The 14,340-nt window shown below is 37.1% G+C and overlaps 1 protein-coding gene across 3 annotated transcripts in view; it reads right to left on the bottom strand.

The window, feature by feature from the left end:
• Nucleotides 1–1,076: 1,076 nt before the first annotated feature.
• CDKL2 (cyclin dependent kinase like 2) overlaps nt 1,077–14,340 on the bottom strand; it is a 39,820-nt gene continuing 26,556 nt past the window's right edge. The window contains exons 11-15 of one of the 3 annotated variants that reach the window (XR_009052726.1): nt 12,240–12,363; nt 11,917–12,023; nt 6,555–6,643; nt 5,784–5,928; nt 1,077–5,591 (exon numbers count right to left, since the gene is read on the bottom strand). Coding sequence is in view for 2 of the 3 variants with exons in the window: in XM_057728217.1 (XP_057584200.1) it covers nt 6,578–6,643; nt 11,917–12,023; nt 12,240–12,363 (297 nt within the window). In the remaining variant the exon portion in view is untranslated. Of the gene's footprint in view, nt 5,929–6,554; nt 6,644–11,916; nt 12,024–12,239; nt 12,364–14,340 lie in introns of all 3 variants that reach the window. The other 2 variants (XM_057728217.1, XM_057728216.1) reach the window with 2 other exon arrangements.

Raw genomic sequence — 14,340 nt, forward strand, 5'->3', positions numbered from 1 at the left:
CCAACTGCAGCAACCCCTGAGCTCAGAACTTTCCTAACACTCCTTAAATAATTCCTGTCCATCCAAACAGAACTGACTTCTTCATTCCTCTACCCTAGAAGGGAAAAAGTGTTTCTCTCTCATCAACTGATCTCCTCCCAAGACTCAACAGAAGAAAGAGACCTGACCACCTTACTTAGGATAAGTATAATTAAAAACACATTCTTCTGGCTGGATTGTATTTCCCAATTTAAATTAATTTTTGATCTACAATATACTTTAAGCCAAACTATATTATCTGAATCGGGTGTTTGCCTTTGTCTTCAGAAAGTACGAAACCCATCTACAAAGGAAAATCTCCAATACTTGAGCTAAAATCTGCTTCACTTTTTAAGACCTTTAGTATCCTTTATTCAAAAAAGGAACCCAAATGACCAATAAATATGTAAAAAGAAAAAAAATGAAAATATGTGTAACCTCGTTAGTAATCAAAAAAATGTAAACTAAAGCGAAAGCATTTTCACCCAGGAGATTGGTCCACATGTAAATTATTATAGTATTATCTAATATGGTCCAGGCATGGGGACTTACTTTCTCATACATTGTTAGTGAGAATGTAAATTGGTAGGTATTTTTGGAGAACAATTTGGCAGAATCAGTGAAAATCTAAAAGGAAGCATATCTTTTGCTGCTTCAAAACGTCCCTGGAGCACTGTGACTGTTTCTCCAGCATCTATTTCCTGTACACCTCCCCAGCTGTGTAGAAGCTGGGTGGTTCCATGGGTAGGCTGTCATCAACCTAAACCAATCAGTATAATCCCATTTCCTTTTGTGCTTGTTATTAATTCAGACAAAGGAATTTAACAGAGACCCGAGCCAATCGGTACACACCATTACCCTGGCTACAATGCCTGATTCAAGGTAAGCAGTATCCAAATCTGGTTTAATTAAAGTGAAGTTTTGTTTATGGCTGGAGAAACATGCTTCCTCCTCTAAGCTCTCAAAGTTTTTATTATCTAAACAAAAAAATTTTAATTGGTTCCAGATCTATGTAATCATGACCATATATTTATTTCAACAAACATCCATGGCTCTATCATTTATTGAGTGACACTGAGTAAATTTCTTAAACTTTCGAAGCCTATACAGCAAGTCCCCTACATACAAACAAGTTCCATTCCGAGAGTGTGTTCGTAAGTCCAGTTTGTTCCTAAGTCCAACAAAGTTAGCCTAGGTACCCAACTAACACAATCAGCTATATAGTACTATACAGTAATAGGTTTATAATACTTTTCACACAAATAATACATAAAAAACACACAGAATATAAAGAAAACATTTTTAATCTTACAGTACAGTACCCTGAAAAGTACAGTAGTACCAGCTACATCACCACTGCTTTTACTTTTGCTTCCAGACACCCTGGGCTTGAAATAAAGACACTGTACTACTGTATTCTATACAGTACTGTACAGTAAAGTACACAAAAGCACCACCACTTGTAGAGGATGCACGCATGTGACAATGTATGCCGAATATGTGAACTAACTTATGTGACTGGACATGCAAACGCATGTTTACATCTTTGGAAGTTTGCAACTTGAAGGTTTGTATGTAGGGGACTCACTGTACTTTGCCAATAAACCATGACTAACATTCCTACCTTCATAGGAATTACTATTTCTATTGTCATGTAGAAATCACAGAGCTAGACAGTGTGGAACGGAAATAGATAAATAAGATGTGGTCCCCAATCTTTAGAGACACAGAAATTTTGGTGGGGGCAGGGACACTGGGTATTGTTCTTGTCCGTGTGCCTTCAGAATCTGGCCCTGACTCTTTTGGAGGGTCTAGGAGCAATTTAATCAACAGCTTTTCTACTTAAAAAAATATACAGTGGAGGAGACAGACAGGTAGGTATACATGCAAGCAAAAGGAGTGATGATCTAAGGAAGACTAAACACAGGTTCAGGAGGGAAGTAACCAATAGACATTGTTATGGAATGGAAGAATTGTTTTAAATTCTAGGAGCAGTGTTAGTGGAGATCACTTTCCAGAACTAGAGGCCTGGAGATGATAGCTAAATGGACATAAACTGACATAAAAACCTGTTCTCTTAACTGATAAGAGATCCTACCCTAGTACAGGGACAGGAAAACGCGCTGAATTGAAATATTTTGGTTTCATTTCCCTGACTCTTTCTTATTTAATTCATGTTAACCAACAATGCAGTTTCCAAAATTTTGCTAGAACCTTCTTCACTTCCACAGGAGATGATCCTGCATGCCAAAGTAGAACAAGAAGGGATTAAATAAGGCTATGCAATGGGAGGAGATAAAATTTAACTGAAAGCAAAGGAAAATGACATTTCATGGATGGGTTTTTGTTTTGTTTTGTTTTCTGTTTCTCAGTATTTAGTAGTCAACATCGGATATCCACAAACATCTACAAACACAAAGCTCTAAATCACAAGTTACTTACAAGTGATGACAAGTGATTTGTGGTAAGGCACTTCTCAGAAAGACATGTTGGGACTTTCCTGGTGCCACAGTGGTTAAGAATCTGCCTTCCAATGCAGGGGACATAGGTTTGACCCCTGGGCTGGGAAGATTCCACATGCCAAAGAGCAACTAAGCCCATGTGCCACAACTACTGAGCCTGCACTCCAGAGCCCATGAGACACAACTATTGAGCCCTCGTGCCATAACTACTGAAGCCTGCACACCTAGAGCCCATGCTCCGCAACAAGAGAAGCCACGGCAATGAGAAGCCTGTGCACTGCAACGAAGAGTAGCCCCTGCTCACCACAACTAGAGAAAGCCCACTCAGCAACGAAGGCCTAACGCAGCCAATAAATTAATTAAAAAAAAAAGCAACGTGAAAACATAGTTTTTGATTCACATAGAGGAGTGTTAAGGCCCCACTTCTAATTCTAAAACACATGAAACAATAGAGAAAAATCCATCTAGTCCAATTCTCTAGGACTAGCCTTAAAACCTTATGTGCAGTGATGCTGGTGTTTCTAATTCCTGCCAATGGTTCAGTTATATAGAGGAGGGCTTAGAAAACAAGTGAAGCACATTTTTCCATTTAGTCTGACTCATAATTTAGTACAGATCCAGCCTTATATTGTAGCACAACAAAAATAAAGGAATCAAAACTGAGAGAGTCACATAAGAAAACATATCTTCTTTGTCCCCACGTCTAAAAGAAGTCAGCTATTCTAACTGAGCGAGGGATTCTCAATCAGAAGTGTGAGTCTGCCAGTACTTTCACTGGGTCTCTACAAGACATGCTACTTTAGGACCAGGTTGCTTGTATCACTAGCTACACAAGAAAATTAACTTGCCACCCCTATATCCACAGTTTCAAAAAGAGAATTAACAGATTATTTCAAGTTTATTAAAACTGTGCCGGGTCATATACATTATTCATGATCTCAATAAATTCAACTAAAAACCATATATGGAGCTCAGTAAGATATACTATTTATTAATTTTAAAACATACACGTACACAGCAAGTCCATTTCCTCCCACCAGTACATACACATATTTTCTATTAGTAAGTGGCTTAATCATATGCTTGTAGGTGAGACAAGGTAAAGTAACCTTAAACTGAAAAAAGGGATTATTTTGGTTCAGTATCTATGGCCCCAGTTTGCAAAATCTTCTTTTTCAAGTAGTTCTGCCAAGGTTCTAACCAGATATGATCCTCAAGTCTCAACGTGGACTTAATTCCACGTTGAGACTTTAATTCTAAAGTTCACAAAACGTTTCAATACACAAAAAATACCGAAAGCAAATATAGAATTGAGAAGGTAATTGATTTGGGGCCCTCAGACATTGAGGTGCTATTTTCACACTGATCTTTAACTAAAAGTAACATTGAAATAAGCTGGAGAAACACTTGGCTTTTAAGTATTATCTGCTTTCCGTGCTACAGAGCCTGTTGACAATATTTTTCAAAGTAAAAGTAAAAATAATAATATTTTAATGTGAAGCCTATTACTACTTATACACTAATTTTGTTCAGCATGTTAGTCATAACAAGCTAGTCAAACACCTGGTCAGAGGTTAAAGACAGGGCTTCAAAATCAAGGCCAAATTTTAGTTGAACCACCTACAGACTCTACATTGGAGCCCCTTATTTTGCCTCCTCCAGAATGTCCTACTCTTTTGAAGCCCAAATGTCTAAGGTCGGAATTTCAATATGAAGCTCCGTAGAGTAATAGAGAAAAGCACTAGTTACATTTTTAGGCCAAGTTCTAGCCCATGCCTTTTGGAAAAAACAACATATTGTTAATTGGTTAAGGCAAAAACGTCCACACAAATTCTGGTCCCCTTAACAACCATTCTCTAAAACGATGAATGCAGAGCATGACTTACAACCCAGAAACCAAAAACGTGCTGTCCAGTTGGTTTACCTCTCCCACCTAAAAGCTGTGGACAAGTACATTAGAAAAGACGTGTGGGCTGTAGGTAAATGATTTTGCACCTTGGTGAAAAGCTTTGGGGAAGGCCTAAGTGCTTGAGGAAACAAGGAGACAGGAACATCTCTAGGTTCTGTCCAATATCACCTTCAAACTATCAGTGGGACAAGAGTGAAGTCCTAACAGTGGACATCCCCTCCCCAAAGCCTCTCCAACTGGGGAGTTCCATAGCAACTGGCCCAGAAAAGAGTAATCAGCCCTAGACACTTGGTAACCCGGCTTCCATCCCCAAATTTTGTATGTCTACCTCTTTTTTTCCAATGAGAAGCACGGTACTCAGCTCCAAGGTAAACTTACAGAATTCTCCTTCACCACCCTTGTTCCAGTCACGTTCCTATACACAGGAACATTAGCACCAGAATCTTACAAAACAGAGGACTATCCAATGCCAGAGTCATACTAGGTCATTAGAAATAAAAGGTTTCTTTGCGAAATTTGCTTTAGTGTGGTTCTTCGAAGATCAGCAGAGAGACCAGATTCCCACAATAACACTGATCAAACATCAACAATAATCACAGAAACCAAAGCTGTACATTTATTCATAGAGAGCAGTTACATTTCTCCTTAAAGCCTAGAAACAAGCAAGATTTTTAAATGTGTTTTATAGTTAAGTTAGGGTAAAGGAAACTTTTTCTCTTACTGATCCTAGTTTTTTTTTTTCATTTTCTTCAACTGATTCTAGCTTTTATCACCTACCTCCACCAAACCCATGCCCAAATAAATGTACACATTTATACAGATAACACACAAGATTCAATGCATAAATAACATGACTTTTTAAATTCTTCTTTTTTTCTCCCTTTTTTATGCACTTTAAACACACAATCTACTAATACTAAATAGACATTTGTGTAACAAGAACCCTATCATGATTCTTTCATTGGGTATATCTTGAAACAGCATCAGTGGACTTGAAAGGTGATGAGATAACAGTTGGAAAGGGGCAGTTCTTCAGTCTTCCTTTGAAACACATGGATGTCTTTGTCTTTTGTTCTGCTGTGAGGCCTTTCTCAGAAAATTTAGGCAGTTCAGAAGTCAATTCTCAAAACCACGAATCTCTGCTTCTAGGATATCAGCACTTCTGTTGCACAAGGATGTCGTCTTAAGTGCTAGAGCAGCATCTAAATGCAAAGAAGGATATATGCCACCAAGTAGTTTACATAAATGCTTTCTAGAAATTGATTTCTACCTCTCTTGCTTTCTCACATTGTATATATTGATAGTATTGGTAGGTATTATGTGGTCTAAGAAAACCTTAGATCATATGTATCAAAAACAAGATTTTAAAGACAGTCTTCAGGATAATTACACACCAAAACTATCATGTGTAGCCCAACATCTCCTTTTGTGTAAATAATGACTAATTTTGACGAAATAGATCCAAGTCTTATAGAGCCTGCAGTTTATGTAGTAGAGCGAATGCACTGCAATGATGTCTACCAGGGCTTTGGAAGGGACCTGTAAAAATGAGAAATTAAAACTTAATATTTGTTCCCGTCACAGTAAATTCACATGTGATGTCACAGGCATCCAAAATGCTTTGTGGAGGTTAACAGATTAATTCAGACAACACAGTTATGAGAATGTGGGATTTTATTTTTGAATGACTTGTATGAGCTCACATAGCAAACTAGCAACCAAAAAGGTCTGTTGTTGTTTTTTTTTTTAGTACTAAAAAGCTATATTTAAAAGGAAGGAATCACTTGGTGTAGTGCTGATCCCTCTTTATTAGGAAAAAGATTACCAAGCACACATTTACTCTTTCTTGCTTTACAAGCCCAAAGGGCAAATGACTGATAAGGGAGATCAGTATATATCCTTCTGGAGCACTTGTCACCCTAAGTTCACATGACTGTATCCAATAAAATACAGGAGATTAGTTTAAAAGCAAGCTCTATGAAAAGGGATTTCATCCTGGAGACAGACGCTACTCCTGTTTTTTTAGCAGCATAACTCTTTATCAGGAGTTCTCATAGAGTCAGTCACTGGAGACTGTTTCAGCTGCAGAATTTGGAGCTTCAGCAAGCTACAAAATATTTCTCATGAAAGACTACACAGCTTCAAGTGTGAGAAATCAGACCTACCCAGTTCAGAACCAAAATGACACTCAGTGCTGGTGGTCCACTCGAGGCAAATCAGCCTCTGAAGCATCTGACAGGGGAGACCCTGATACCTACAAGGTAATAATTGAGCATTAAAGATTCTCAGTAATTGTAAAAGCCCTATTCCCCCCAAATCCCAATTCTTCTTCAAATATCAGATGATTAGAAATACCTACTCATAGCTCAAGTTGCTAACAAAGAAGAAGATGAAGTAAGGGCTTCATCTTACTCTTCGACTCCTTTGTTGATGCACATGTTAGAAGATACTTCTGATGTGCCAGGGCAATGTAAACCCACTACAACCCACGTCTCCTACCTATCACCAGAACAAATGAACAAACAAACAAAACCCTTCAGAAAAAAATACAGAAAGCGACTGAGGATTAAGGACAAGAGTCAAAACCCCTTCATGTGGGGGTAGGTTTCCAATTTTGTTTGCTTTTCACTCTTATGACTTTGTCCAAAGGGCAGGCCCTCGTCTCAGAGTATTATTAAGGAAGTGCAAGAAGCTAAAAGTTTGAAAGGAACCCCATCTTTACAACCAGAGAAACCAGGAAAAGGGGTCCCTACAAGGCAAAAATTATGGGAGTAGGGGGAGAAATTCTGGAGGGAAGAGAACTAGAGAAGGGGATCCTCTAATTCTGTGTATAAACCCACAGAAGTCTCAGTCCAGTTCCTGAGGTATGCATGTATGGGATAGCTCCAAACAGCAAAGCAAAGGCTTACAGAATTGAATGAGATTTAAATCACTCGTACAAGCCTCCAACTAAGCCCTGAACTACACAACTGCAGGGCAGATGCAAGCTAGGATGACAAAGACTTAGAGAACTGAGATTTAAACCACCTCTCCCAGAAGGTAAGGCAGAATTTGCAGTGCAAACAAAACTTGGGTGACTGCCTACTAAAATAAAGATTTCAACATTCTCCTGAGGATTATAACAAGACCCAGAGACTATACAACATTTACAATATCCGAGATACAGTTCAAAATTACTGGACATAAAAAGATCCAGGAAAGTGTGATTCGTTCTCAAGGGAAAAGGCAATCAAAGATGTCAACCCTGAGGTGGCCCAGATGTTGGAAATTTACACATACTTGGAATGAATGAAGGGACAGAAATTCTTAGTAGAGAAACAGAATCTCTACAAAAGAGCTAAGTGGATATTTTAGGACTAAAAAATACAGTATCTGAAACTTTAAAAATAATAGCGGAGTGGAAATGACAAAGTAAAGAGTCAAAGAACTTGAAGACAGATCAACAGAATTTACCCAATCTGAAAAATAAAGAGAAAAAAGATTGAAGAAAGCGAACAGTCTCAGGAACCTGTGAGAAAATACCTACCAAAAGTCTAACATATATGTCATTCATTAGAATTTCAAAAGGAGAAGAGAAAGAAATTGTGGCAGGAAAAAAATGGTTGAAGAAACAGTGACTAAAAACTTCCCAAATTTAGTAACAGAGACAAGTTTACAGACTCAAGAAGCTCAGCAAATTCCAAAAGGATCTACTCAAAGAAAACTATGCCTAGATACATCATATTCAAACTAATTCAAACAAAAGATAAAGATCAGATCTGGAAAGCAGCTAGAGAAAAATGAAACACTACGTATAGGGGAACAATTAAAATACCTGAGAATTTCCCACTAGAAATCGTAGAGATTAGAAGACAGAGAAATATCTTTATAGTCCTGAGAGGAAAAAAAATTTTTTAAACCTACCAACTCAAATTCTATATCCAGTGAAAATGTATTTCAGGAAAGAAGCAAAATAATGTCATTCTCAAATGAAAGAAAATTAAAAGAGTTTGTCACCATCAGACCTGATCTGCAAGAAACGCTAAAGGAGGTTTCTCAGACTGAAGGAAAATAATACCAGAAAATAAAACTGTACTCTTTAAGAAAGAAGGAAGAACAACAGAAACAGTAAGTAGCTAGGTAAATATAGAAAACAACTTTTTTCTCATAAAATACTTATGACTATTTAAAGCAAAAAAATATAACACAGTATAGTGAGGTTTTCAATTTTGTGAATAAAATATAAATGCTAACTCTAACATAAAGTTCAGGTAGGGGAAGGGAAATACATTTGCAAGGCTTCTACATTTTATAAGTGGTACAGTATTTACTCTAAGTAGACTGTGAAAGATTAGCTGTGCATATTATAATCCCTAGAGAAGTCACTAAAAAATAATGCAAAGAGGTATCTCCAAAAAGCCAATACTAAAAATATTCAAATACAAGAAAAAGACTGGCAAGGGAAAACAGAGGAACAAAAAACAACTAATAAAAAGACAGAGCTAGATCCAAACATATCAATAGTCACATTAATGTTAATGGCCTAAAAATTTAGTGGTAGGCAGGATTCTAAAGATATTCCCCTAAGATTCCTATCCCTGGTTAGTCAATCAAACTAATTTAGCTACTGCTGTGAAAGGACTTTGCACATGGAATTAATGTTACTAATCAGTTGACCCTAAGATAGATTATCCTGGCGAGCCCAAGAAACCACGTGCCCTTAAAATTGAAAGAACATCAGAGAGATGAGGCAGAAGGAGAGGTAAGAGAGCATCGAGGAGTAAAAAAGGTTTGACCACTGTTACTGGCTTTGAGGATGGTGGAATCAGACCATGAGGCAAGGAATGTGAGTGGCCTCTACAAGCTGAGAACAACTCCCAGGTGCCAGCCAGCAATGAAACAGGGACCTCAGTCCCACAACCACATGGAACTAGATGCCGCCAACAACTTGAATGAGCCTGGAAACGGATACCCCCTAGAGCCTCCAAAGAGAAATGCAGCCCTGCTGACTACTTAATTTCAGCCTATGAGACTCCTAAGGGGAGCAGCAGCTGTGCCTGGAGATTGTTTTACATTGGTAGTAATTTGTTAGCAGAAATAGAAAACAAACAGACATTCTAATGAAAAGAATCAGCATTGACAGAATAGATACAAAGGGAAGACCCTAACTTACATGCTGTTGGCAAAAGAAACATTTTAAATATAAAACCAGATAAGTTGAAGGTAAATGAAAGTAGAAAGATATACTATGGAAACAAATAAGTGTAAGCAGGCTGGAGTGACTATTTTAATCTCAGATAAAATAGACCTCAAGGCACAGAGCAGAGCACCATGAGAGAGAGACACTTCATAATGATAAAAGGGACAATGTATCAGGAAGACGAAACAAGTATAAGTGTATATGTACCTAATAAGACAGGTTTAAAATACACGAAGCAAAAATAAACAGATATAGGAGAAAAACAGACAATTCCTCAATCATAGTAAAAGATTTTGACAGCACTCTTTCAGGAACTGACGGAACTAAACAAAAAAATCATCAAGGATATAGAATGTCTGCACAATACTATCAATCTTAATTGAATTTCACATTTATAGAACACTACATCCAACAAGTAAGGATATACATTATTTTCAAGAGAACAAGGTTCATTCACCAAGATAGACCGTGTGCTGGTCCAGAAAACCCATCTCAGTGAATCTACAAAAATCGAAATCATACAGAGTGTATTCTCTGACCACATGGAATTAAATTACAAATTAATAATAAAATATCTAAGGAACACCCAAACACCTAACTAGTAAACCACACATTTCTAAAGAATTACTGGGTTAAAGAAGAAATTACAAGGAAATTTTTTTAAATGTTTGAATACAGCGATAACGAAAATACAACATATCGAAATCTGTGGGGTGAAGAAAACAACGTTTAGAGGGAAAAATCTGAAGCTATGTCTGTAAGTGCACAAGATGTGTACGCAGGTAGGGGATGAGGGAGTGGAGACAGATTCCATGGATTAAGCAATACTTTACTTACAAAATCTACCTTACAGATTGTTCCAGAAGGTAGATAACAGACTTTTATACATGTGAAGATGTTTGTGTTATGTACAGGAACAAAATGTAGCTCAGTGCGTTGGTGAAAACCACAAAGGAAGGGCGCAAGGCCGCTCACAGCCTCCGCCAGCAGGCCTTTTGCTTTCAGTCCCCTGTTGTTTCTCTTGCCACTCAGATTTTCCACACCTAAGCTCATGTTATTTTGGTGTTAATTTGTGTTTTTCGCTACACCTACTTTCTCCTTTATTGTATTCTAAACAAATACACTGAGAGTGAAAATACAGAACCGGTTTATAAATAGAAAAAGATGAGTTCAGAACGAGAAATAAAAATATTGAAAAAGTGGGAAGGCAGCCAAAGCCTTTCTTCCATGGCATGGAACTAGACTGAGCTATGTCAACCCTGAAAAATGGTTTGAACAACTGTGCGCTCACGAAGAGCAAGTGTGAAATTCTGCAGCCTTCAAATCCACATTTAAGTTTAGACGCATACAGGAAATTCCTGAAACTCTGTAGTTCCTAAACGTAAAGTCTGCAGCAGTGATTCATCTTCACACAAGGGGAATTTGCTTAGCTTTGACGATGTTGCTCCCGAAATTGCTGGCAAGAGATGAGGCAAAAGCAACAGCAGTCTATAAATGTTTTTTTTCAGAATCACCGGGTAACTGCCTCTGTAATTTGTTATCCTCGACAATATCATTCCCCTTGTTTGCAGAGCTCTACAAAATCATTTAAAGTGTAATAGTAGGAGAAAGCATCCACATAGAGAAGGGGGCTGCATACAGGAGCTGACTATGAAATGGAAATACTCAAACAATGAGGATGGAGAATTCCAAAACAAAAGTTGCCTAGCATCGAGCAAAGGAGCAAATCTGTTTGAAGAAGCTAAGGGAAAGTTCAATGACTCATATCTCAAGTTTGTAGTTAGTTATGGATGGCTCAGGAGATTAAAAAGTTTGCCAGTTTTCTTAGTGATATGACTGTTGTTGATATAAAAGTAGCAGAAACATAAATATTCTGAAGATAAGAGGAATTATAGAAAAAGACTATACAGAATAGAAAATCTTTAGCATGGATGGAATGGACTGCCCTGGGGAAAAGTGTCAAATAGACAGTACATTTAAAAAGAATAAAAACAATTCCAGAGTTTCACTCTTTGAAAGACAGGTAATAACTTTGGTATTAATGCAGTGAAATACCATAAACTACCATGAAGCCTATAGTTATATAAAAGCCACAGCTAGGCTACACACACACACACCCCCAATTTTTTAACCTGTGAAAACCTGATCACTGTAAGCTGGGAAATGTTTATGTAAATATATATGCAATAAGGGTGCTTAATGCAATGAACCATAAAACAAAATTTAACCTGTAAAGTTGTATAGATGCCACTAACAAACCCTTAAGAGCAAACTCTCCATAAGACACTTTAAAAGGAAATATGAGAGAGACCCGAGTTCCACGCGTCCTACAGACAGTATTTCCGTACCTGACGTAACGCAATACTGGGGGTGTACAAGTCAATAGCGGCCAGAGAAGGAATCCGAGATTCTGTAAGATTTTTGTTCTCTTTCTTTATTAGCCTGGAATTTCGAGCTAGATAAAAATAACCATAAACACAGTGAGAAAATTAGATGTTTTTGTCAGCTCTTCACTTTCTGTATCTGTCCCTCAGTATGTACTTATTGCACATAAGTCTGCACATTTTCACATACTTAAATATGTCATTACTATAAATTTTTAACATTCTATTAGTTTATTTAACATGCATTTTAAATAATGTAAACAAAAGTGAAAGCATTAGAAACATACCAATGCCTTCCAAGGCTTTTAGCTCAGGGAGATGGTTATGGTTTAGTTCAGGCAAATGGACATCTGTCTTTGAGTATTCCCTTCTTTTCTTACTTGCCTGAAGTAGGCTCTTTTCACTAGCAACCTAATATCATCAGAAAGGTTAACACAAACGGATTAGCTTCCAGGTAAGTTTGCCCCATTTCATAACTACTATGTTCCTCTCCTAAAATTTATAGAACTGAAAAGCTAGAATAATACAAAATTTGAAGAACACTGATAACAAACAAAACAATTTCACCCAGATATGTCAAACCTCTTCCTCATTAAATGTATTAAAATTACTAACAAGTGGATTGGTTAGTTGCCATGAGTTTCTCTTTCTCTCTCCACCAACCTACAGTGTAAGTCCTGGCAAGTAGTACAAGGTTAAAAGCTGGGCATCAATGTCCTGGTCTCGCAGGCCAGCAAGGTCAGGTCTTATGACACTTGCTGGGCTTTTCCGCATATAGTTGCCCTCGCCACATGAATTCTGAATAGTTCCTCTTGTCATGTATATCACATCTCCTAGCACATTTTTCACTTTCCCAATAATAATCTTGTTACTCATTTTTTAACATTTGCCCTTATCTTGCTCCTCAGTGTTAGCAAATATTATCTTCCTAGAAACACAGTTTATGAAGTATAAAATTATAATTTCAATTATTTTCCTAATCTTTCTTAGGACTATTACTTCATATTTGATAAAGTCTGGAAAAATAATACAGAGAAGAACAGCAGTAGCACTTCAGTTCTGCACCTTTATGAATCTGACACTTTCCCAGTCTGTTTCATTTGAGAATCACAGAAACTCTATATTCTTTTCCACATTTTCAAAACAGATGATACACAGAGAGATTATATGATTTGCTAAAGGAAAAAAAACACATATAGATAATGAAATCATATGTATGTCCATGTATGTATACTGAAATACACACACAAAGACTATGATGACACTATTAAGCCACTGAAATTCCAGATACCTCAAGTTTAATATTCTGTGAATTATGCTACTTTGCCTCCCAGAAAGTTTTCAGAAGTCCTGTAGTGAACTTTTGAGTGTCTTTCTTTTGGATGTTTCTATTTGCTCTTTTAACAGAATAAGTGCTAAGGCTCAAGGTTCAAATCAGCTACAAAATAAAATAATTAGTTTAAAAAAAACTATCTGCAAGTATAAAACAACATAAAATAATGAGTCTAAGCTACTAGATTTAGATGCTGAAAAAGTGACAAGTAAAATACATGAGATGTTTATAATAATATATGTATTCACATTTCAGAATTAGGGCATAAAGCATGGGAGAAGGCTATTGATATTCAACCTAGAAGTTGAAGAAAGTTTAGGCTTAGTTCTGCCTCTGTTAATTTTCATTAAGAAAAGATTCCAGTGGGTCTTCTCCCCACTAATCTTTACCTCCTTTCTTGATTTCATGTTCCAAAAAAGGATAAACAGAAATGAGATCTAAAATTGTCAGCCAGCATTGGTTACGCAATGCCTGAAAGAAGGCTAATATCCATTCCAGCAAAATGGTATTAAGCCAGCTACTTTGAAAAGTCTTGCTCATCAAAATAATCTTCCAAAGCAGACCAGGAATGTAAAACAAAAATATCCACAAATAAATGAATAGGGTATATACTATGGGTACAGAAATTATTGGCTAAGAATAGTTAAAAGAAAAACAAATGCAATGTCTAAATCATGAGAGCTGTGAAAAGAAGGCTATATTTTTCAGCTCTGAGGATAATGGAAGGGGGTAGAGAGGGGAAATTTGTGAGAAAAATACTCTTTGGGAATACGTTCATACCTCCCCTTCCCTGACAGGAGAATACATTCACCACATTTCTTAAGCAGCTTCAATGCGCTACACACTGTTCTAGGTGTAGGGCACAGCAGTGAGGAAAACAAAACACAAATCTCCTCCTTGGAAGTTTACATTTGGGATGGGGGGCAGGGGGAGGGAGAGATGGACAATATATAAATAAGAAACTACAGAGGATGTCAGGTAAGAATATGGAAAAAAAAAAGAATTAAGCAAGGGGAGGGGAGAGAATAATAGGAGACAAAATGAGTCAAAATATT

The sequence above is a fragment of the Hippopotamus amphibius genome, chromosome 3 (assembly GCF_030028045.1).
Source record: "Hippopotamus amphibius kiboko isolate mHipAmp2 chromosome 3, mHipAmp2.hap2, whole genome shotgun sequence".
NCBI classification, from domain to species: domain Eukaryota; kingdom Metazoa; phylum Chordata; class Mammalia; order Artiodactyla; family Hippopotamidae; genus Hippopotamus; species Hippopotamus amphibius.